This window comes from Liolophura sinensis, chromosome 8, assembly GCF_032854445.1.
Source record: "Liolophura sinensis isolate JHLJ2023 chromosome 8, CUHK_Ljap_v2, whole genome shotgun sequence".
NCBI classification, from domain to species: domain Eukaryota; kingdom Metazoa; phylum Mollusca; class Polyplacophora; order Chitonida; family Chitonidae; genus Liolophura; species Liolophura sinensis.
This window is the reverse complement of record NC_088302.1, coordinates 14,127,729-14,154,080: the sequence shown is the minus strand read 5'-3', so window position 1 is coordinate 14,154,080 and position 26,352 is coordinate 14,127,729. Positions and strand designations below refer to the sequence as shown.

The 26,352-nt window shown below is 36.8% G+C and overlaps 1 protein-coding gene across 1 annotated transcript in view; it reads left to right on the top strand.

The window, feature by feature from the left end:
* The window catches only part of LOC135472594 (furin-1-like), a 64,692-nt gene extending 39,716 nt beyond the window's left edge, over window positions 1-24,976 (top strand). The window contains exons 8-16 of the mRNA XM_064752161.1: window positions 348-560; window positions 1,941-2,041; window positions 2,814-2,917; window positions 3,969-4,086; window positions 4,822-5,123; window positions 10,811-11,013; window positions 11,446-11,641; window positions 13,324-13,473; window positions 21,207-24,976. Of these exons, the coding sequence (XP_064608231.1) occupies window positions 348-560; window positions 1,941-2,041; window positions 2,814-2,917; window positions 3,969-4,086; window positions 4,822-5,123; window positions 10,811-11,013; window positions 11,446-11,641; window positions 13,324-13,473; window positions 21,207-21,718 (1,899 nt within the window). The 3' untranslated portion in view covers window positions 21,719-24,976. The remainder of the gene's footprint in view (window positions 1-347; window positions 561-1,940; window positions 2,042-2,813; window positions 2,918-3,968; window positions 4,087-4,821; window positions 5,124-10,810; window positions 11,014-11,445; window positions 11,642-13,323; window positions 13,474-21,206) is intronic.
* The last annotated feature ends 1,376 nt before the right edge of the window (window positions 24,977-26,352 follow it).

Here is a 26,352-nt window from a genome sequence, read left to right as displayed (position 1 = left end):
TCTCGTGTTTATTGATAACGTCCGACCCATGCCTATATGATAATAATAATAAAAAAAAACAAACAGTATTTTTCTTATCAGCATGTGATGATAATGGGGTAGGATGCAAATTTATGTATGTTTATTTATGTATGTATGTATGGCTTTGTTTTGAATGATTTGGGGATATATTAAGCCAAAATTTATGCCTGTCTGCGTGCATGTACTGTGTATCACAATATGTAGCTCACAATATTATTGTGTTGTTACAGATGATGTCAGATTTAAATTTTACAGTTCACATTGTTTTACACTCTTCATCAATAGCCTTACAGCCTTGATCTCAGAGTTTCTTCGTACTGTTCTAGGGTCGCGGTGGCCTGGGCTCCATCTTCGTGTGGGCGTCTGGCAACGGGGGTCGTGATCGTGACAGCTGTAACTGTGATGGCTATACCAATAGCATATATACCCTGTCAATTAGTAGTGCCACGGAGAATGGCAACATTCCCTGGTACTCTGAGGCTTGCTCCTCCACCCTGGCTACCACCTACAGCAGTGGCTCTGGGGGCGAGAGGCAAATTGTAAGTCAAATTACACATTTTACTACCAAACTTAAAGTGCGTATCAAGGGTAGGTCATGTCCAAAGGGAAATAACTCTAATTAATAAGCGGATTAAAGGGGGAAAACTTTGAGCGAGCTCAGATAACAAACAAGTTGGTGTACAGGGTTTATTGTTTAAAATCATGGAAGCAATATTAAATTTTTAAATTGTTCAATCAAGAAACTGATGGAAAATGAAAAATATAAAATGTTGCCATTCTGCACTTTTCTGGCCTAATGTGTGAAAAGATTTGGCTGAATTTCTGCATTCAAGTTTGCATAATTTCTTTTTTTTCTGATATACATGTCTGTCTTTACTCTGTATTTTACCATCCCAGGTGTATGGGAAATGCACTTATCAAAATACAAATTGTATATGTTAAAATTAACATGAAGGGTCCATGGAGGTAGGCCTGCAGGACACCTATTGTTTTTGTTTGGATTATTGTTATTCCACCGATTTTGTGAGCAACATACAGTCTAGATCGCTTGACTGATTGACTTGGAATTTTACAGTAAAATACCCCAATCCCTGAATTTGAGGCACTACAAGCCCTATTGTTTTATGTCACATGGTTTGGCAGCAATAGTACATTTTATATGAAATCATTTAAACATCTTCTTCTCGAGAACCAATGAATGCATTATTCTGAAATTTGATGTGCAGGTAGACTGTTGGTAGTTACAATAAGTTTGAAGAAATTGTTGACTTCCGGTAAAAACTGTGGAAGTTTGCCTTTGGTCAAAGTTGTGATGTCACAACTAGTTTTGAAAATTTAATTTTTTAAAAATGTATTCTGGTGTATTTTGAGCCGCTGCTTCTAAATCTGCTTTTATTTTTTGTCCATCTTTGTGAATTTTTGCCATATTGCCAAAAAATTAAAACTTAGTTACATGATTTTAATGACCTATAACTCGAAAACTATGGTACATGTAGCTAGAAGTGTGAAAGTTGCAGCAAAGTGTAGCCCAAGACAAGCCCTTTTTGTAGCATGTCAATGGGTTTGAGCCACTATTAATTTTTTTCTGGCTGGAAGCGTTTAAATGACAACACCGTTTTTTTTTAATTTTTTTTTTTATAGAAATAGATGTTAATCCTTTTGCTTTAACGTTGAGTTAGATGGCATCTGGACTAGGTTTGTAGTATTTGACTGAATGCCTTCTGTTGCACTGTCTATGATTTCCAGAAATTGTTGTGTGATTACATATAGCTATGCTGTCTTCTATTTGATGGCATGGAATTATAACTACAACAACCGGCCAAAACTGCTTTGTGGTTTTAGTTTTTATTATTATTACTTTATGATATGCAATTTTATTGTTCCATGTAAGTTATGGTTTTACAATTTGTTTCTGTCAGGTGACTACAGATCTGCGTAAAGGTTGTACGGAGACTCACACTGGTACTTCTGCCAGTGCCCCACTGGCTGCCGGGTTATGTGCCCTAGCTTTACAGGCAAAGTAAGTATAGTTCCGTAACATCTTCTGCCTTCTAGCAGCACATGCCGTCCAACAGACAGTCCTGGAACAGCACAGTGTAAATAGTCCGAATACAACAACAACATGCACACAGTATCAGTGAACTGTGATTGTCTCTGGTAGGAGGGAGTTCCTTCCCTCCAGTATGTATACAACCTCAAGTGTGGCCATGAGTTAACCAGTTGAAGTTTATTTACCTCTTTGTTATGAAGAGTCAAGTGTTATTGGTGTATTTGAAACTTTTCAACTGTTCCGCTATCAGGCTGTACACTGTTTGTCAGGTATTGTGAGACAGTGGCGGTTCTGCAATGCTAAGTAAGTAAGGCGTACATATATTTTTATGTTTATTTCCATTTAGAAAATTGACCTATGACATGTGCCATTATCCTTTTTATTCAGGCACTTAATATATAGTATAAAAACAAAAGAATACTCACGTGGCAAAGTCTAATTGTCTGTGGAGCATGTAGCTGCAGGAAGCATCCAAATTTATATGTAGGCTGAGCTATTAGTGATTGGTCTTTGGCCTTTTGAAAGATACATGTACATTTCTCAATATGTCAATCTCAATCACTTGATTTATCCAAATGTGTGTTAGCAACTTCATTTTGGAGACTCTACCAAGCAACCTTTGATGGTTTTTCTCGGACAACCAGACTTCACGTTTTTGTGTGAATAGTCTTTTGTGACACTTGGGCAATGAAAGCCTGCTATTGTGCACACATTGTTTAATGGCATATGTTGTCTGTTGCAGTCCACGATTGACGTGGAGAGATATGCAACATCTAGTCGTCCTGACAGCCAAGCCGGGCAACTTACAGGCAGCAGACTGGGTCACAAATGGTGTAGGTCGCAAAGGTAAGACCAGGACAGGATTTCAACACATTCATTTATCCCATTACTACGTTAGATTAGTTGAAGTTCCCCTTTCTTCATGGCCGTACTACCCTCCTAATGATTTATCTGTCCCTCAAGGTATGTGCTCATGCCACAGTATTCACTGCCACTGTGCAAAACCTGATGTAGACTCAAATCCATCAACAGTTCTGTTGGTGGACTAAACTGGATAAAAAGAATAAGATGAAAGATGCATGTACACCAGTCACAAATATTTCTTCTTTATAGAGATAAGAGATAACTCTGATTCATTCTCTCACTTTTAATTTATACTTGCATACAAAACATCAGATGACTTTTTCTCTGTGGAGAGAAGCTATAGAGACCTATCTATAATTAAATTTCTTATTTTATTCTCTCTATTTTGCAGATTTGTATCTAATACTACATTCAGCTGCCTGCTTTAAATAGTGCCACTGTTTAAGTAGTTCAGCACAATTTTACTTGTGTTTGGAATGTGTAGAAAAATACTACATGTATACTGCTCGGCTGAATGTTTTGGCGCAGTGACCCAGGAGGCTCTCACCATTGTGGTCGCTGTGGGTTCAAGTCCGGCTCATGCTCTCCGGATGGTCGTTGGTTTCCCCCTGAGCTATCCCCGGTTTCCTCCACCATAATGCTGGCAGCTAAATATTGAAATATATAGAGATTGAACTTTAGGATTTGATCATTTGTATGAAAAGAAAATTCGGAGCTATACATTTGGATCATTTTAGTGTGAGAAGTGTATATCTGTGACATTGTTACATATTGTGTTTCCCCTGAAGTTAAGCATTTTTTAAAATGACACAGTTTGCTTCATTCAGACCTATTCATCCACCTTATAATTTAAAAAAAACATTTTTGTGTGAAATTTGATTAATTTCTTATCGGTAAAATTTAAGTGATGGCATCAAATGTATCATTTTGGGGCCTCTCTGTGTTTCTGAAAGTGCATTTTTACATTCCGAACTAGGTAAAATGCATTGTATTTGCATTTTTAATTTTATTTTGTTTGTTTTTTTCTTGACAGTGAGCCATTCGTTCGGATATGGGCTGATGGATGCTTATGCCATGGTCCAAGTTGCCAAAAATTGGACAACAGTCCCTCCACAACATATATGTGAAATCAAATCTCATGATCACAAAAAGTAAAGAGTTTTGTCTTCTACATATGGGCCGTGTACTGTTAGTTTTTGTGGGTGAATGTTGCACATATGCTGGAATTGGTGTTTTTTGTGTGAAATTTGGTGAAATATTTATTTATTTGATTGGTATTTTACGCCGTACTTAAGAATATTTCACTTAAACGACGGCGACCAGCGTTATGGTGGGAGGAAAACTGGGCATAGCCTGGAGGAAACTCTTGACCATCCGCAGGTTGCTAGCAGACCTTCCCACGTACGAATTTGGTGAAATAAGAAGAGATTCATCAAGAACATATGTATGTGTAGTAGGGTTTTATATTATCATCGTAACCTTTTGTTGAGGAACAAAAATACAAAGAAAGAATATGGATCAGTTGCATTGTCTGATTTTATGTTATACCAATATTTAAATCTTTACAGTTATCTTAGGTTTACATGGACAGTTTCTGTTTGTCTCAGGCTAGGAATTTGAATATGATCTACTGATGTTTTCGGGTTAGGTTTTCCTTTTTCTTTCCTTTTCTTTTTTTTTTTTTTTTTTGTATGGTATATTGTGAACAAATCATGATTCCACTATTGATTAAGGACCATTTTTATCATGAACAGAGTGTTTGTCGTAAACAGAGTGTTTGTCGTAAACAGAGTGTTTGTCGTAAACAGTGTTTAGGGTAAGCTGTTTTTGCAGATTTTTAAGAAATTTTAATGTTCATATACTTACGTGGATTTATCCTGTTTCAGAGTGATACCCATGAATGGAAAAATAACTGTCCCTTTATATACAAAAGGCTGTGAGGGACAAAGCAACATGGTGGTCTATTTAGAGCATGTTGAAGCCAAAGTGACACTAACCTCTTCCAGGAGAGGTGAAATTTTAATATATCTGACCTCCCCCATGGGGACGCGCTCTACCTTGCTGGACAAACGGGTGCGGGATACCTCGCGGGAGGGCTTTAACACCTGGGCGTTCATGACGACCCACAGCTGGGGCGAGTACGCTAAGGGCACCTGGATACTAGAGATAGAGAATGGAGCCAGTATATGTAAGTACTTCTTGTGTGATGTACACTGGCTATGTAGCTAGTACGTTTAGCTTCTACACATAAGCATTTATATCAATGGTTTGCGTATGCCCAGCCATATCTACATTTGGATGTTTATGCTCCGATTTAGTGCATGTGGCATGAAATCTGATTATTTTATTTTATGTAAGTTTTGTTTTATTTGATAATTTTTTTGTCATTGCATTTTTGATAGTTGTATACATGTGTGACAAGTGATTGATTTTGATTTTCTTTGCATCACATGTTCGCCTTGCATTATTTATGTTTTTTTCTTCGTCCGATTCTGCATTGCTTTGTTTCATGTCATTTTTATAACTGTGTGCTTAGACAAGTCATTTATGTTTTTGCCAGTTGTTGTGAAGGGAGGTAATTATTTACACTTAAACACATAAAATCATCCTGAAATGGGATTGAACCAACTTCAGATAGCAACCTTGACATTTTGCACTTTCATTTTGCTTCCCAAGATAAGAAATTCCTATAAAGGATGAGGGATTAAGGACCTTAATCTATTTACACGAAGATTGCCCCCCAGAGAGCGCAAGAGTAGCATTCCCTTGAGTTGACGTAGCAAACCAGAGGAGTTGATCGAACACTACATTAATTAATGGTTATACCAATGACATAATGTACATTTGAAATACAGTTCTATTTTGTGGTCTTGACAGTGTGAGTTTTATTTAGACTTGGCAGCTTTGCTCTGTGGTCATCACTAAAATTGTTGGTCATCTTCAAAATTTGAAAGTCATTACCTCCCTTTCATCAGCTTGAAAACCCAGATACATTGTTCAATGTATTGGCATAAAAAAATTAATAACAGTGCAAAGTGGATAACTTTCAAATGTGAAAAGTAGCCGGTGTGGACAGTTGGAAGATAGCATGTGTTTTACACGTGTATTGTATTTTGTGTGACTGCTCATAATGCATTTAAGGATGTACCAGTTTAATACATACATTGTATGAGTTGACATGCTTTCAGTGTGCCCCTGCTGCGCTGGATTTGCAGGCTCTAACAATAAAGCCAGGAACAAATGGTGCTTAACAGCTATGCCTCATAAACTAAGTGTAATTAGTATGCGAAATGTAGGTAACAGCCTTAAATGCTTGTCACACCATGCCCCTCAGCTTGATTTGGAAACGATGTGTTTACCCACATCTTGGTCTTCTGTTAGACACTGTACAAGTCTGAAAGTTGTAGACATTATTGGTTTAGGTATAGTCAGGTTTTGAATGGACTGGACTTGATGAAAAAAATGTGCAGGTGACAAGCAAAGGTGGATTGTCCAAGGGAATTCTTGTCAAGAGAATTAGGCAAAGGGACATGCAAAATTTTTGCTCATGCTCAAGTTTTTGTACATGCAGTGTTTTTTTTTTTTTTAATTACACACATATTTATTGTACCTCATCATGGCTCAAATTAATACCATTTTACAGAACAAATGCTCAGAAATTTTCCAAAGGTTCAATGATTCCAATTTAAGTTTGATCTCTACACATCAAACCTACATGTACACTGTGTGTATTTTGGAGGAGTCACTTGATTCAAGTACAAGCATTTTAGTAAGATTATTCAAAGCTCATACAACTCCTGCTTATGTTTGTTTCTCCTAATTGTGACCTGCTGTATGCATTTGTTTCAGTATTTCTATGAGAACTCTAAGAATTTTCTTCAATGACCTGTCAAATGTAGCTTTTCATGGCCTTTATGACCTTTATTTATTTGACATTTAAACATTTTTTCAATGTTTTGGACAAAAGCTGCAAGGCTTCATGTATTGATTTCATGCTGCTATACATGAAGTCTGTTTCACAAGCTGAGTTTTTAGTGCTGAGCACCTTCAAAACAGGTGCAAATTTTATGGTTCTCAATCTTGGTACATATACTTCTTGTAGAACCAAGCAGGATTTGGTTGAGGTAAGAAAAAAATTGAGGTGTGTCTTGAGGTGTGACAAAAATTAAAAAAAGCAAAAAAATTTAATGGGCAAATATGTGTATATGAAATAAAACTTGCGCTAGTACTTCATATTCATATGTGAAGCTACTGTACATATAGGCTTAGGTGGAACTGGTTGTGCTTTCATGCTTTCCCACTTAATATGAAGTAAGGTGTTGATTCTTGAGACCAGGACGACTTTGAATAATTCAGCATTCATTTAAATACTGCCAGTGATTCTAGCTGTATGTACGCCACATGCAAAACTGTTTGGTAACTTTCATAAAACATTGACTTTAGTTTTGCAAGCTACAATTGTATTTACATGTAAATTACATGTAAGTGGTATAGCATCTGTTTCTTTAGATATTAGCCAATATTTTTCTGCCCGACTTTCACATAATTCTATCCAGATTATCAGATAGAATGAAATATACATGTATGCATGTGCACACATGTACAAGTGGATGTCTTTTGGGGTTGAAATTGCTGGGTTATAAGTTTCAGTGATGATAAGAAGTTTATGAAACTTACACACATGAATGTACTGATATCGGAGTTCTGCGTTTTTCAGATGGGTTATTGTACCACTCTGCGACAGTACGGTACTCAAGTCTCATTTGAAATGCGAGTCTGTCTAATAGAGATCAATTGCAAACTTCTCGTCAAAATTACAACTGTGAAATATAACTGGAAACGGAAAAACTTCCACTTACAATCGGGAATCAGTAGTTCTCAATCTTGAAAAGAAGCTCGCGACTTTTGGCTAAACTCCCTCAGTATTGTCAAATGTGTTTGTATGAGTGGACACCAAATGTGTCATGATGGAAATGGCATTTATTTAATGCCCAATTTTGTATATTTGGAACCTAAATGAGATGTGAGTACATACCAATTTTGATGAGATGAAAATTAGACCTAAAAGTGCCTAAAAAGTTTGTTGAAATTGAAAGCGGCTAAATACCATACCAAGTGTGTTGGAATCAAAATCAGATGGAGATGTGTTGGAATGGAAATAAGATCTGTTAAAGTGCCTAATTACCATGCAAGTCTGTTGGAATCAAAATGAGAGCTTAGTGCCCAAATACATGTAGTAAGTCTGTTGGAATCAAAATGAGACATTAGTGCCCAAAAACATGTAGCAAGTCTGTTGAGTCAAAATTAAACCTTAGTGCCCAAATACGTGTAGCAAATCTGTTGGGATCAAAATGAGACTTTTGCACTCAAATACTTGCAGTAAGTCTGTTGGAATCAAAATGAGACCTTAGTGCCCAAAGACATGTAGTAAGTCTGGAATCAAAATTAAGTCTTAGTGCCCAAAGATATGTAGTAAGTCTGTTGGGATCAAATGAAACCTTAGTGCCCAAATACATAGTGTCTATTGGGATCAAAATGAGATCTTAGTGCCGAAATACACGTAAGTACGTTTGGATCAAACTGGGATATACATGTATGTGCCTATACATCGTGTATAGGCTTAGTATGTGAGGGCTTCGTGCACGTGCCTACTGGAATGTCATTATTGTTTGACGGCTGATGTGCCAGTGTCTGTTCCGTTGCATAGATTTGACAGTGAAAAAAAATGCTCGAAAGGTATTGAGACATTTTTTCATAATTTTGGAAATATAAAATTTTTGGAGAACATGTATATAGCTATTAAAATATGAAGAGGGTATTGATTGAGGGATGAATGGGTCAAGTTTATATATTTTTGACTTTTTAAATGCATTTTGTAGAATTACCTAATGGTGAATTCTTATCGCTGATGATTAACAACAGTGTTTGCCTCTTCTTAACACTATAAAGAACAGCCTTTAATTTTTAACTTGCCAAATTTCACAGAACAGCATGTGTTGACAAAGATCTTGAATGTGTCCGAAAATGACACAAATGGAAATAAGTCGATGACATTTCTGTGTGACAGTTGCATTTGTTTGTGGCTTTAGAACACTTGTTTGACAACACCTGTGGGTGATAATTTTGCACACTAATTAAATTAAGGTAGACTGCATGCCTGTGCATGATCATTTCAATTGGCCCCAAAGCAAGCATGACTGTCTTCTAGCAGATACCTGTTGTAGTCTCTTGCTTTATGAACCGCACATGTTTTCTGAGCATTGACCTTTGAAATCATAAATGGCATGACTTAAACAATTGCCTTTTGCTTGTCATCCACCAAGACATTTTGCCCTTGGGTCAGGACAAAGCCTGGTTTCAGTTATTCAGTTTTGGACCGCCTAAATTTTCTGCCGTTCAGCTTTGCTGTTTTCTTGAACATGCACCGTTGGTCTGACCCGTTTCTGTTTGATGCACTGGACTTGAAATAGTGGTGCCTGTTTGGAGTGTTAAAATGGTTGGGTATACAGTGTATTACTGGGCATTTTCCAAGAAATGTACACAGCAGTTTTTTTTTTATGACTATATGTATAGTCTTTACTTCTCTTGAACTGAATACTTCCTAATTATTTGCAAATCTGTTCTTATCTGTATGTATTTAAATCTCGACAAAATGTAATTGCAGCTTTAAAACATATAGAAATATCAGTCTGGTAGTCAGCTTCTTGCAGTTATATCAATTGGTGGCATTATTTCAACAGTATTAATTCATATTGCTTTCAATCTCATTTCCCCTACAGCTCCAGGTAATTTATTTTCTTGATCAGGAAATCTTGCTTTAAAATTGCTGACCACTTCAAAGTTGGACCAACCTGGTGCTTGCCAAGGAAACACTTAATTCAGATTCTGTATCCATTGAGTACAAGTTCAGAGAAAAATTCCAAATTCTAAAACATGAGTTTAAGATATAAATGAGCGTAACTTTAAGATTAATTTCTTGTGTTATGTCTGGAAAGATTTTTGGCATATGCAAACTACTGAAATGGATATGATGGTTAAGTTTCCCCCAGGGCCAAGTTTGAAATGGTTGACAACACTGCCTGGGTACAGTATAGCTTCCGCTTTGTGTTCTGCCACTAACAAACGTCTCTACTGACCGTTCACTAACAAGCACATGGTCAGAATAATCACGCATTCCCAATGCAGAATGTCATAACCACAACAGCAAAGCTGTGTGAACTGATAGTAGAAGAAAGCTGTACTGTTGGTCAGTATTCATTTAGGGCTTGTAACAGTGAAGTGACAGAACTGGTCTAGCTTTACATCAGTTCCTGAAGATGACAAATTCAACTTTGTTGAAATGCTGAAAAGTTAAATATGCAACTTTGCAGTTTATTTGATGTGTGTATGTACTTTGGCATTATGCTAGTTCAAAAGTTCAGCTAGCCTTTTGCATTGTGTAAGTTGGCATAAATATGAAAGGAACATTTGAAATCACCATTGTATATGTCAAATGAATATACAGGTGTGTGCTTTGATCAAAGCTGATACTATCAGTGTTAAGTGAGCAAGGCTGGAAGGAAAGAAATCCACAGTTCACTTACGGCCAAAATTACGTTATCTGTCTGATTAGCAAAGATTTTGTCAGAACACTGAAAAGAGTGCTACATGATAGAGTGTTACAGTAAGTACCTTTTTACCATAAATGCAGCATAAATTTCCAGTCTGACAAGTGTAGTTGCTGTTGTTGTTGTGGTTGTGACTTGCAGCAGGAATTGGTCTGGAGAGTTGATCGACCAAGTCCGTGAAGACAAGGTGGCGCTACCCTCTTGCTTACTGTGCCATCAATTAACCACTGTGTATCTTTGGGTCTTGATTGTTTTTCTCTGATTCCAGTACAGCCAGCAGTTCTGAAGGAATGGTCTCTTGTTTTGTATGGAACTGTTGTGACACCCCAACAGCAGACCACCACCACAGTAGCTCCTAGCACCACCACCCCTACCACCACAGCTTTTTTACGCTCACCCTCCACCACCACCCCTCGCGGTACGCGGCGTAGCAGCAGTACAACAGCTACCCCAACCACAGCCTTACGCAAGGTACACCCAAACCTTTCGCTACCCGATCCTCCACAAAAGAAAACTGAACCCTGACAACTCTTTTGTATAACGCTGGAAAAATTGAACCAACTTTGCATTGTTTATTCAAACCTGTTTCTGATTATGCCCACCACACTGGCTTTCAAAGTTTAATCTGCCCAAAAAGTTTCTGCAGATTGTGTGTCTGGCACTACTGTAAAAGTGCATGTAGTTGCCGTATCATTGCTTTAATTGCATGGTAAATTTTTTTGAGAATCAACCCTGTAATGCCAGATAGAAAATGTCCTGGCACAAGGGGCATACTGTAAAAACTAAACATACTTTTCTTATTTTGGTGAAAAGAATTTGTAACCATGGCAATGGGTACAGATGATGCAATTGATTTGCGCAGTGTAAATAACATGGCATTAATTTGAGTCCCACTTTCTTCAGGAGCCTGTCATTCCTGTTAAAGTATTCCATCCGTACATTTGGCGGTCCTACTACTCCTATCACCAGTGGCGATCCTCTGCCTACGCCCGGCACAAATTCTTCCGACCTAATTATAAACAGTGTGTCTACCAGACGCTGTCATTGCAAGACAAAGCGTCCATCCTGCAGGTCAAACGATTGACCAGCAGACGCTCAGGCAAGCCTTGAACTAGATTTGGCCTCATGAACTGTTGTAATGGTCTTGCCTCTTCCCCATCCATTTTTAAGTTCTACCTGTTGTGTACATGTACCATTGTCACCTCGTTTTGTTTTTCTCCGCCATACATTTTTTGCTTGCTGTTTCCCGCCCATAAATGTATTTAGTATTCATGTTCCAGTTGCATGGTTTTGGGTAGAAGGCTGGCTGTAGTAGTTTTTGGGTGTCTTGGTTATTGTCGCTATTGTTGTTTTTAATCCATTTAGTAACAGTGTAATGTCTTGTCCGCATTCGGCAGTTAACAATACAATGTATACGTGTAAATTCCACGTACTTGTACTATATTTACAGCTATTAAAGACCTATGAGCTTTGAGTTGAATGTGTTTATTTTGGTATTGCAATCGCTGATATACTCATAATTGAGATAAAATACTGTTCTTATAGTGACAAAGTTTTGGTTAAGGTTTATTTTGGTTTACTTCTGAGTTACTAACTTATCTACAATTTTTTTCAAATACATATGCAATGCAGGAAGTGTTAACATTTAGAATTGTGGAGTATGGGTTGTATAATATATTCATCAATACATGCACATGCATTATTTTCAAAAACATACTGTTCTGGACTAGCATTAGTTCAACATACAGTTGGTAATATTGTAAATATGTTGATGAGGCAGATGGTGTGGGAGTGACCATGGTTACATGATATTATTGAAGTTGGCACTTACTTTTTTTTACTAAAATTCCAGTGTGATAACTTGAAAGTTGAGAATGTGCCAATAACCTTTTACTATTTATATAACCGCAATATTTAAACTATTAAACTATGTAAGTACACTTAGCATGCTAGCTTATGTCTAATTTTAATTTGAACTATCGATCATTTTGCTGATTGTAATCATATGTGTACATAGGTATATTATTTTGTAATCAGTGTGGCTTCTTTTTTGCTGACTTACATGTATGCAAGTTTCATTCAATTTGTAATTAGTTAGTGGTTAAGTAATTAGTCATTTGCTGTTGACATTGTGTGTACATTGAGATGTAGATCTTTTGTTTCTGCTATTTTTTGGTTTTTCCTCTCCCTGTACCTTTTAAATACTCTAATGTGCATATACATTTACATATATCTTAATTACACCTTTAAGTTTGTACATGTACATGTGAATTAAAATTTATGTTTTCTAGAGTTTTGTAAAGTCCAGTACAATCATAGGTGTATTTTGAACAATAACATGGGCAAACGTCATTTGCTAAAGTTAAAGAATTTAATGTTTACAAGTTCATTACATCAATACTAGTGATGTAAATGCACTACCATGTCCCTCTCTAGGTTTGAACTGTAACAGGGTTTTTATGCTGGTCATTGGCAGGTAGTGCAAATACTGCATGCAGTCAATTATTTTAGTATTGTATTGAAGTAATATTAAGCCTATTTTATTCAGAGCGATATGGACAGTTTTAAGTTGCAGCTAGTTCACCAGAATCTGTGGAAAGAAAACATTTGAGATAAATTTTGGCAAATTGTTTTGGCATACATTCATGGCATACATGTAAACGGTTCTGTAAGTACAGTCTTGGTAGACTGGATTTAATGTCCTAGTAAATTTGACTAAATTTGAAATTATTTTGACAGGGTGTTTCCGAGCCTTATGAATGTCTTTTCTTTCTTTGACAGCTGAATTAAAGGAGTGGACGCTGGTTGTCATGGGAACGGCGACCCACCCACAAACCCACAACTATTCCCCACCCATCTTGGTGCCCGGTGGCCCTAACACTCATCAGTTACCCGAATGCTCAGGCGTGTCCAGTCAGGGGATTTGTATAGGTCTGTCCACACTCACTCTCATACTACATTATATAGTTAATGATATTTTAAACTTGTACATTCCCAGGTGCTAGCACCTACTCCAGGGTGGGTTTAATACTTCTGTAGTAATATATGAACATTTCCCACAGAAATTTTTTTTACAAATTGAATGAAAGTTGTACTGATATGAACTTAATAAGTTGTAAAGTGTTCATTACTCCACTGACCAATCAAAAGTTAGGAGGCAGTGACAGTTTGTGACGTGCGCGTGTGTACTTTGTAATTGTTTGTGGGTCAGAGTTTGTAGCAATGCTGAATGTTCAAGTCTAGAAGCTACTTTGTACCTTTTTTTGGTTTATATTTTGTTAATCAATAAAAGAAAATGTCTGATAGATGTAAGGGATTGACATTTTCAGTACTGTGTCACAGTGTATTGAAGTAGCCAGGTGCATATATTTAGGACATCAACTAAATATATATTGTACTAGAGGATGAATATTATTAGTGAAGAATAGAAAGATTATTTTCAAGAAATTTTTTTTATGAAACTATAGCCATCTCCTTTTTAATTGGTTTCGAGGCTATCAGCTCATCCCATGCCATCAGTTCTGATATCGGGCACAACTGTTTACCTCAAGGATTTATTTAAAGATTATTTCTGAATTTTGTCAAGTTGCATCAAATTACCAATAGTATTATGTCAAAAAGGTGAAAAAGCGGGGAACTCTCTCTTGCATGGCAGCTATTATTTTTGTTCTTTACATTTTTTTTTTTTTTGCATTTATTTACTATATATAGTATTTGCATCAGAAAAACATGAGTGACATGTATGGTGAAAATCCTCTCCTAAATTGAAGGAAACTTTATGTAAAGGGGGATAACTCCTCTAAATAATGTGGTAATTTGAACAAGTGTTGTTGTTATTAAGACAGAGCAAAAGTAAGATACAAGACCCTTTTTCTTTCTCCCAAAGCTGATGTCTAAGGTCACAAGGACTTTTGTGCAGTTTAGGGTGTTCGAGTCTTAATTTGGACAACTTGAAATACATGTATTTGAGAGATGAGATTTCTCACATAACATGCTTGGTTCAACAATCCCAGGGTGGAAAGAGAGTCTTTACAAAAAGTTTTTGAACAGTTCATTAGCAGCTGAGATTTTGTATTACATTATTGGCATGTATGGACTTTTCTTCAAACAAATTTTCTTTAGTAAATAGTTCAGATACTTGATCTAATACGGGCTTTATACAACCAACCGGAGATTTGTAAACTTATGTGTGGCAATCAGTTTATGCTCATTTGTACTTTGTGGGTATAAAATCCATTGAGGTCAGAAATTGAATAATCAGTGGACAATAACCCTAAGCTAGCTTTTTTTGTGTGTGTTTTTTGTGCCAACTGGTTCTATGCAATTTTATATGGTCCATATACATGTATATGATATTGATGAGGACTTACCTTTTGTCACAATCCTGTAGACCTATTGTGTGTGATATTGCTGTTTCAACATCTGAGCATTTTTCTCTATGGATATAAGTAGATCCTCTGTCTGCCGTTCACCATAAATTTCCGCATAATCAAACTGCATGGAATTTAGGAAACCACCTGCAGAATCTGGCATATCTTCTGACATGTAAAGCACTGTTTTTTAATTTTAAGTTTAGATTTTACAAAAAAAAGCTGTTGAGAAGTAATTCTGGAAGCCCTAAGAAATCTGTGTATAGCCTGTGAATTAGCCAAACCTGTATGTCAGGAATGTAGATCCAGTCTTTGTCCATCATAAATGGAGATAAGAAGTGACACTTGTCCCATGGCACAGTACGTTGGAGAAACTCAGTAACTGGTTTGCATGGTGTTGATTGGTGTCAGTCATGTGAAGTTTCAGTGAGGCGACATTGACAACATCCTGCTTCAAGAAAGACACCATTGATATATGATTTTGAAAAGTTATCTAGGTTTTTTTAAGCACCAAATATGTGCTTTTACAGGTGCGTAGATACCGTTCTTTGATCAGTTCATGATTGCAAAATTAAGCTAAAGCACGTGAAGTAGTTGACTGAGATCAGTAAACACTTTGAACGTGGTCAAAAATCTGATAGGTTCTGCTGATCCAGCTGAAGTACCAAAGATCTTCTCTTTGTTTAGCCCTTCAGCAGGCTTTGATCTTTTAAGCTGTCTTGCTACAGTGTCCCTATGCACTTGAGTTCAGGAGAGTCGACCCCACAAAGCCAATTTTTGACTTAAGTGACAAATTTTAAAGGTTAAAAGCCAAATAAGGCTGAAGATGTTTAAATTGGAAGGAATTTGTGTAAAAGCCCAACAGATATGGTGCACACCATTTCGGCCGTGGGGTCTGTACATGAGGGATAGCATTGTAGTGTCACCCATCCAATGATCAGTTGTAGATATACACATACACAAAACTGTGATGTAGACCTTTGGCATTATGTGTGTACTTTGACAACAACAACAACAACATGTGGTAAGTTGAAAATATCAGAAACCTACAACCAGGAAGTGTGCAACATTGTTACATCAGCTGTTTGACACTGGCAACCAATGATCAGCTGATTTTACTTCAGACATTTAGTAGCTGTCATACTCTCGTGGCGAAATTCCTGAAACCTTGCATTCAAGAAGTGTGAAACTGCATCCTAGAGCTGTGCATTCGGTCCAAAATGTTTCCTAGGAATTCACTATCCACAGGAAATTTATTGAATCAAGGGGATCTGTTGCTGATTGTTCATGATATTGTTTGTCTGTGGTGTTTGGGGCCTTGACCACATACATATAATGTTCAAATAGCTTTCTAAAAGGTGATTGTTGTATCAGGGCTTGTGGTACTATTATAGGTGCATCATACTGTACTTTGTATGTGAGGATGAGTCTTGGTTCATTTGCTGTCCTAAACAACTAATGTAGACTAAGTATTTAAAAGTTAGATATTTGCATACTTTTGACGGTTGAAGGTCGTAGGGGAGCTGAAAGTGGAATAGTATGTACATTTAGGCATCATATCAGAAATATGAGGTGGAAATTTGTTGATATGTTTGAAGATATTATATACATGCATGTATGACGAGTAAATGATTTGTTTTCTGTTTGTACATATATATGGTGTATGTTACCGGGACTTAAGTTATTGTGTTTTACATAGGATGTTCCTGTACATTGGATGTGAATATTGTAGCAGAAGTCAAAGTAAATGTTGATATGTTTAGAAGGTTGTTCTGAGTTCATGAAGCAATGTTTTTATCAAATTTTGTGATTTTGTTTCATCTGAAAGTGAGAGGTTCTGTTATCAAACACAGTCCTTATTTTCCATGTAGTATTGTCTATGTTATGTAAGACATATATATATATATATATATTTATTTTATTGGTTGTCTGCAGACGTTGAAATCATTGTTGCGACATGTTCTTCCCAATCTCGTACCGTGTTGCCATGACAATAACAATGCAGAAAATTCAAAAGGGTAATTTTACAAATAATAAACAGGTATTAGAATTGGAAAGATGTTGTAAAAGTCTTATATTTTGACATTTGCAAGATTCTGTCAGTCACGGGTTGGTTGAGTTTTGTTCCATTATGTTTTTTGTCAGAATTGGCACATGAATTGTATTTCATGATGTCTCTTCAAACTGTTCAATTGACAGGTAATGTGCTTTAAAGAAATGTTACCATTGACCTATTTCAGTAAATTATTATGTCTGTCAGTCTTTGCTGACCTTATTAACCGTCAGGCTTTTCTAACTTTGCTAACTATGAGTTTTCTTTTTCTGACATCATTGATTACTGGTAATTCCCGAGCAAAATTCTTTAGGGCATCTCCATACACATATGTGAACAACTATATTTAACTGAAATTTCCCTACTTGTATTCTTGCATCTGTCTTTCAGAAAGTAAGCATATCTTACTTTTTTGTTTTCCATAATGGAATTTAAAAAGGAAGGTACATGTATATGTGTAATTTTGTTCATTCTGAAACTGAATGCAGAACAAAAGTCTGGCTATTTCCTTTAATGGTGACATTTTTTTTTTTATTGGTGCACAAGGGTATATTTGTCTCCAATGGTGTAGTATACATGGATGTGATGGTACAGTTCCAAAACCTCAAGTGGTTCAAATGAAGTGTTTGTGTCACTTTTGCTGGGAGTGTTAAATTTGCTGGTGATTTAAGGCCTCATGTTTCTATAAGCCTATAATGGCTTGGCTCAGTGCATGCTCCATAAGTTAGTCCCTGTTGTGGAAATATTTTCATGCCACTGTACACCAAGTTTCGGGCTTGTGTAAAATTAGATGTCACCTGCATTCTTGACTATTTTTGTACGTGGGTGCAAACATTTGGTATATGAAATGGACAATCACTGGATGTTGACACTTACAATGTAATTTCACCACTGAATAACCTGGACACCTTTGATTAATAATTTATACTTATTAGTAGCACAACATGTGGTAATACTACATCAGCATGTACATGTATGTTGTATGAAGCAAATGGTGCAAAAAAAGTACAACGTTTAGAAGAAGAACATGTAGTTCTAGCATGTAGCAAAACATTTGTGAAAGGTGCTCTCTTTGGGATATTTCAGAATAAAACTTCAGGTGTGCTATAACTGTTTCCACAGTAACTTGGCTCATCCAACAGCCAATGTGGCCAAGTTGGCTGATACTTGTGCATGTAAATTTGTGTCCTGTGGTCTTGTAACATTTGCTGCGCACATGTGTTCATTTATTATGAAGAATGGCAGGTTCAGATGTAAACATTTTTAATGGCTGTGTGTATGTATGTATATATATATATATATATATATATATATATATATATATGTGTGTGTGTATATATATATATATATATATATATATACATATAATATATATAAATATGAACCTTGCATTGGTTGAGTTTGTGTAGTGATGTAAAGTGACTACAGAAAATGTAATTTATTTCTGAATGTTGTCACTGTAGCTGCTCTACATTGATGAACTTTTCCAAGAATATAAATCGAGCAGTTCTTTTTTTACAAACTTGTTGTTTCGACTTATTTACTGTGTTGCCATGCAGAGGTCAGATATAGAAGCTCGGTGTTCAGGTTTAATGTCCAAAACAGATTCAAGACCTTGACAGATTCAATACATTTTTGTATCTGCTGGGAAAGGAGAAAACATGTTGATGATTCCAGATTTGGTTAGTTTGTAATGGTTCTGTTAAAGTACGTACTCACCGTTCATTTCTCACATAACATCGAATACTGATTTTGAAACTCCTCGTTTTGACTGATGGAAGAGCATTTTAGGGATACAACGTCAAGGGCACCAGTTTTCTAAAGATTTACTATGGTGAGTTCTGCTCCGTTTGCTGTTGTTTTTGGAATGTTCTTGAGTCTGCAGATTTTGAAAATGGCCATGAGTTTTTGCATGGTAGAGCTGTTCCTGCTTGTCTGATATGCTATTTGGCCTTGACTTTTCTGCAAGCATTGGCCCTTGTTTTTGCATGATGGTAGATTAGCCTAGTTTAGATGCACTAGAGGCTGTAGCTGACATGCCTGCTACAAGCCTCGTCTCGTGTTTGTCTCTCTTTGTTCACGTTCTTGTTTGAGAATGTTCATTTTGCCATTAATGAATATAACTACTTTCCAGCAAACACTTTCAGCTGTATCGCTGGCAGAGAGAAGTTGAATTTGTCAAGTTTAAAGCAGCATCATGTATGTTTATAGTTTTGCCAATTAATTGTTGATATTTCAAGAGCTATTTCACAATGTTTACCTGGCAAATGTTGTATTTTCTGAGCATGTTTTCTGTTAGTGTGTGTTTTGTTGTTCATCTCTTCTTCCTCTAACATGTCGACACTGGCTGACTTGCAAGTTTTCTGTAATGCAATGGTGTATGCTGCATTAACTTTTAGTTAAGGTCATTTTGTCAAATTATAAACCGTATAGGTATTGCGACAAGAATACATAAATGTGGATTTCGTATGAATCTATCAAATTTATTAACTTTTGGTGTGACAGAAAAGGATTTTGTATCAAGTCAGAATATTTGTATATACATGTATATTGGATAGATGAGCTAAAACTGTTGTCCTAACGTTCATTTGGTGATATGTTTGCAACACTGTATATTTGTTTAGAAATATCTGGGCTGATATCCTCCTGTAATTTGTTATTTTGAAGTAATAATGCAGAAATCTTGTGTATGTGTATTTGTATTTACACGTCTGTGACAAAACTCCTCCAGGTACATGAAAAATCGTAATGATTTAGTGGAGTAGTAGTTAGTTGACCATGTACAGTCTTGTATAAATCTGAGGGCCTGAAACACAACGACAAACAACTGAAGTGCACCAAATGAATTCCACCAAGCCAGCTTTGACGTTTTGTAAATCAGTGGCGCATTTACAAAGCGCTCTGATTTTCAGTCATAGATGTTATGATTGTGAATGTTTAGTGAATGATATTTGCAAAGATTAAATCTGTCACAATTTGAAAGCTGAGTTAAGTAAACCATAAACTAACAAGTTCGTGTCAGAAATGGCTTTGTGTGATTGTGCTACATGTAGGATTCCATGAAGTTCATGTACATGTGTGTAAAATCAGCCAGAGTAAATGTACATATTGATGTGTATGTGACCCTAAATTCCCAGTATGGGATGGCATGGGATGAGAATTTTGATTGTCTGTCTATTGCATGGAATTAGCCTATATAATTGTTTTTACCCTACAGAATGCTTTTTACCCCCTCATATATTGGAACACTAAAATGTCTCCTTTATGTGAACTCACAGTGTACATGCATTTTTCTGCTAGATACACCCCTGAGCGTGACTCCATAATAACTACCTTCTACAAGTTTTCAGTGGTTTCCCATATTTGCAAACTGTCCTGCATACAACTTAGTCCTGCCGAAAGTTTAACTCTCAGATAGATGATAGTTGGCTGTTTACAAACATCTGTTGCTCATGCTTCCATAGCACATCCTATGATAACCAATTCATGAGACCGCTATAAACCTATATATGAAGTATCTCTTCTGTAGTCAGGGTCTGAATAATTATGATTTGGAGTTTTAGTAGTTGACAGGCATTCTCTGCTTTTTGATTGATTTTTATTCTGACCAGGTTGTTGAAATGTGACCAAAGTTGTGTGATTCTGGGAGCTGTTCTATGTTTAAAGTGATTAATACGAACACCGTTAATACATTGACAGGCAGGAAATCAGAGTAAATTTTTAATAAATATTGTATTATTAATGTTATGTGACAAAGTTACTCGTTCATCACCTTTAAAGCATGTAGAAAGACAAGTTTTTGATTGCTCTTGTGAATGTGTGTTAAGCAATTTTAGATTGAGCAGAAAAAGTTACATTTCCTGTACAGTGCTGGTACCTTCAGGGGTTCAGAGGTTCTTAAGTTATTTTTGTTCTGAAATAATGGCTGAAAGACAAGGCATTTGCTTCAAACAAAAGATCTTATTAACATTAGCAATAAGTAGCAAGGTCATTCATTTGGCCATTTTCTTGAAGTACAAAAATGGTTCAGGGTCAGTATTGCAGTGCGAATACATGTAATTCTTGTACCAGCTGTATCATAATGATCAGCATATCACATATATGTATACATATATATATATATATATAGTCTTTCCTCTGTTTGAATCCTCATATATCCAGTTAGCCTTATTAACCACAGCACCCTGTCTTGCGTTATTAGTGCACCTGATTTAACCCCTGCTCATCCTTTTTTTGAACAGAGTGTTCCCTGGGCTTCTTTATGCTGCACAATGAGTGTGTGAAGACGTGCCCTCCTGGGTACTATGGCAAGGTTATGTTGTCCACCGACAGCAATGATGTCGTGAAGCTCCCATCTGTGAAGTGGAACACCAGCAACATGAGGCCCTACGGCATATGTGATCCGTGCCACAAAGCGTGCACCACATGCCGTGGACCAAGGATTGACTGCTGCTTCAGCTGCTCCCCTGAGTACTTCTTCCGCAAGGAGGTTTGCGTACCTCGTTCAGCCCTGACACATGAAGGCGTTCTCATCTTGGCCATTCTGAGCGGCTGCAGCCTCTTGCTCGTTGGCCTCGTTCTGCTCTTGGTCAAGCTAAAAGGACCCCCTGTCTGGTGCTGTAAGGATAAGCGGCGACTCATAGATCTCTCCAAAGGCAGGTACAATGGGATCAGTCTGTCCAGCGTGGAACTGGAGAGTGATTTTGAGACTGATGTCACTGATGACCTCAGTGATAATGAAGTGAAGACCTGATGTAGGATTTCATTTCACCCTTGCAACAATAAGACTAATGCTGTGTTTCCACGGACATGCAATTGCACTTGTGCGATTGTGTAATGCACGTATTAACCGCATTGAAAATGGAAAATGTCTCATTTTTAACAAATTCATTGAAGCTTTATTGTGCCTGTGGGGGTAGATTGACAGAGTGCTATAATCCTGTAAGTAAACACAGATGTCAACTTTGCAGCCAGAGCGTCAAGGAATCGTATAAGCTATCACAATCACAATTGCAATTGCATGTCTGTGGAACCAGTTTATAGATGGAATTTATACAACCAAGTTATGCTAGTTTAGAATAGAATCTACTTCAGTGTCTGGCTATAAATATATGTGATCCTGTCAAAAGTTTCAACTGTTCTTGTCATAAAGACAATGATCTTGTAAGGTATACGGATACGTAGCAGGAAGCAAGTACAGGCAAGAAGGGGAGAGTGTTCGGACTGACACTTTTAATTGTGTCAATGCTATGTAGTGTAAACAGCAGGCTCAGTTGGCAAATGGTTTCTAGATCTTCTCAGCTTATACAAGGTGAAGTCATATAAAATTTAATCTAAATGAAACAGCTAGGTAGAAAAGTAGGCTTGTCAACCATTAGGCATAAAATACTTAATCTAAATAAAACAGCTAGGTAGAAAAGTAGACTTGTCAAACATTGCTTTTGTACACACATAGCAAAGAGTGTTATATGCAGAAAACAGGATAAGAATAGTTTTTATTACCAGATGACAATTCTGAGGTGTTCAAGTATGTATGCTTAAAATAATGATTGAGTGTGGCTGAACAAAGAGCATTCTATGCATTGGTTTACCAAACGTTTCTGATTAGACAGTCCTATGCATGAATATGTAGGCTATAGAGTCTAGTCAGCAGGCTAATATTCTTGTATGTTGTAGAAGTTGTACAAGCTTGCTGGTATGAAATATTACACCTGCTGGGCTAAATGGAAATCCTGATATCATCATCTAGAAAGGGGATCTCTATTAAAACTAACTAGTTTAAAACTTCAAAATTTCATTTCAAAATGTGTCACTTGTACCAGCTGTACATATACATTTGTAGGTCAGACATCTTCTCAGAATTTCCCAGAGTTCAGGAAGAAGTTGCACCACAGCCTTCTAAACCAACTGCTGATGATATTTTGCCTGTTGGACATGAATAGACGCACCACATTCTAACAGTATCTTCTAGCTAAGTTAGACTAGTCCAATGGGAATAGGAGAAGCTCTGTTTTGTAAGCGACATTCACAAGGTGCAATTTGTCTAATTTTACAGACAGTATGAAATAGGATTTATACTATTTTCATTTATGTAGTCGAGTTTGATGAGTTAATGGGAAAAGATTGGGAAATGTGTGAATTTGGCTTCATTCCGATTGGTTTTGTGATAGCAGTTGCCACGACAGCAGCAGGTGCGCCAGTCAAAGCATAGGATGTGTATTATTAACCTGTTTTAGATAGATCACTGAAGGGTAAGAGGTTTTACATTATCATGTGTATGTCAGTTATCATTTTCAGAAATTTATAATAATAAGGATAATAATAATAATAATAATAGATGTTGTGTGTGCATGTTGTGTATATTTGGTGAATACACGATGTGCTTACATGTATATTGTGAAGACCAAAACAAATTCAACTTTGACTGATCAATAAAATATGAATTGCTCATTGCATAATCATTTGTGGAAACTTTGACGTTGTTGCTGATGATGCTGTTAAAGAAATGCTGACATTTTGGTTGAATATTATGCTGTTAAAGAAAAACTCACAATTTCATTTGAGATACAATGTACATTTAATGCTGTTAAAGAAACGCTGTACATATCCCCTCTCTTTCAATGAAGAGATTTTTGTATATAACTGAAACACTAATTGCATCAGCCCTGCATAACAATGTGTGTCTAGCTTGTGTATGGTTTCTAAATGTAAATTACTGCATACTCACACGTTCATAGCATGATTCTTTACTTAACGTGTCGTCCTTTTACTCTACTATACGGCAGTTTTTTTTTATTAACAGTGCAATTGAATGGAATCAATGCATGATTTTGTACACTGAGAGTGGCTGTTTACGAACTAGGAACTTCTGTTATGTATTTTGCACGAGTGTTGCCAATGTTTGCTTTTTGGAAGCAACAAAAGCTTCGATGCTGTTCAGAAAATTTTATTTTTATGAGTTTGAATGAAATATAGCTGCTTCATTTGTGCTTCAAACAGTTTTGGTACATGTAGGCAGCTCAAGAGTATGGGCTGTATCTCATGCAAGAACGTGACTCTCATGTACTGCCAAAACTAGGACTTATGCCAAAACTAGGACTTGTAATTGACCACAAAGTTGCCATTCATAAAGCAATAGACTTGCAAGTGACCGTTACCCGACTGGTTTAGCCCATTCAGCATAGCGCCTGTACCTAGCTTGGTAGTCTAGGTTATATGTTTATGGGCATAGTGCAGTTCTCACGCAGCCCAATGTATCTCGTAGAAACAAGCATTTAAAATCACAAGCTTCTAAAAGTTTAGAACTATAAATGGCTGAGATCTGTTGGAGTAAAAGGGTATTCCCCCTGGGCACTAGGCGTCTCCACTTGAATTGGTAATTCAGGGTCGTCATTTTCGTACAAGTCCCGAAACAGTGGAGACCTCTTATGGACGTCTCTCCATAACAATCTAAAAATCTATAGTTGAATAAAAAAAAAAAACTCTCCCCATTATTTAACATTTCGGATCGTCGATGATAAAAGGTAAAATTAGACTGCTGACTTTCTTTTTATAATGATTTACTAATAAAAGTCGAATCGAATTTTGATACATCTACGTGACTTATAGTGTATGAACTCCACTCCTCACCCGTATCGCTTATAAGATGTATTTGTGATAGTTTATAAACATCTATTTAGAAGGCTTTAGATCTTCATTTTCCACTTTCCTTCGTTCATTGTTATTTCTTGGATGTTTTTTAAGCTGTTTGTTCGAATGCTTTTTTCTTTAATGCTTTCTACTGAAAATAAAACTTTCTATTGAAAAACAAAAGCAAGGCTTGTCTCGCAAAGTTCTTTCTAAACTTCTTTCTTGTGATTTTCTTGTCAAATTGGCGATAAAATAATGATTGCAAAAGTCGGGTCGTGATATGGGGGTTTTCATTTTGTTAGGATTTGTTTTATTTGTTTGACTGGTGGTTTTGTTAAGGAGCTGTTTATGTATTTGTATTGCACAACTAATTAAAGTAAAATTGACCATATCGATTTTATTCTGGTGGCTTCCTGTGACAGATTGATTCTGTGCTATGGGCTTGTTTTGTTTGAGTGGGCATTTTGGTAACATATCATCTTGTTTGTCATGTTTGCTACGGTTGAAATTTACAAATCCTTAAACGAGTACAATTATTACGCGTAGAACAACCGTTTCCTTGGATATTCTCGTTTATGCATTCAGCTAATGGTGCGATTTCGATGACATCCGGGTAGTGCTCAGCCTATTTTCTTTCATGACTAAAAATTACATAAAAATGGATTAAGATCTGAATGCGTCGAATGTGGAAATAATTGCCTGCAAAAGAAAGCTAAAAATTGAAAACGTCGCTTAGAGGGAGAGAGGGTCAGAATTCTCTTTGCATATATTACCGCTTACATAGTTATTCACTGACATACCTGGAATTGTTAGTGAAGTGTTCCTGTTGCTCTACTCCCAACCAGGTGTGAGATACAGTAAACAGCACGAGTTTTACCGTGGACCCGTTTACGTTTGGTTAATATTGTTAGTAGTTCTGAAGAATTTCACTTACATCAGTGGAGGGGATTGGACAGAGTTCCAAGGTCACCATAGCACCAGATAGTGTTACTATGAACTTAAACATGTAGCCGAGCCAGAGAGGGCTGCATTTCAACACAAAGACTTTGCAGGTGAAACCTTGTCTTAGGCTTTGTTTCCATGGACATGCTAGTGCGTTTGCGTTACTTCATGCGATTTCTTCACGCATTCGTTACAGGTCGTCTACAGCGATCCTACAACACGGCAACCCATCACAGCAATAAGTCCTTGTCCGATGCGTTAGAAATGAGATGTTCTATTCGTTCTTCGCAAAGTGTGCGTTTAAAATGGCGCGGTGTTAGCGGAAACATTTTAGCGTATTCATGTAATTCTCATTTTCGGCAGAATTAACGTACGGGTAATCGCAAACGATTCGGGAGCGGGTAGATCCAGGGTCAATCCTGAGTCTAGTCACACCTAAGACTTTAAAAGAGGAAGTTGTAACTTCCTCGCTTGGCGTTCAGCATGAAGAGGATAGTGCAACGACTGGTTGACCAGTACCAGTATAATGGCTCGGGCGGGGCGGCTTACTTGCCTTCGGTAAGGCGTCTCAGTGAAGCAGCACTAGATTAAAGGGCGGTGGAAATCCGTTCTGCAATAAGGAGGCACATTACATGCACCCTAATGATTCCTTCGTCGTCATATGACGTTAAACCCCAAGCACTCACTCACTCATTTGGCAAAGTCTGGTGGGAAATTTAGCGTCCTTCGTTACTGAAGTATGAAGAGCAAAAATGAAATAACTCATCACTGGTAATTTAAGATATAAATCATGTATAATTCTTCATTACAGCAATA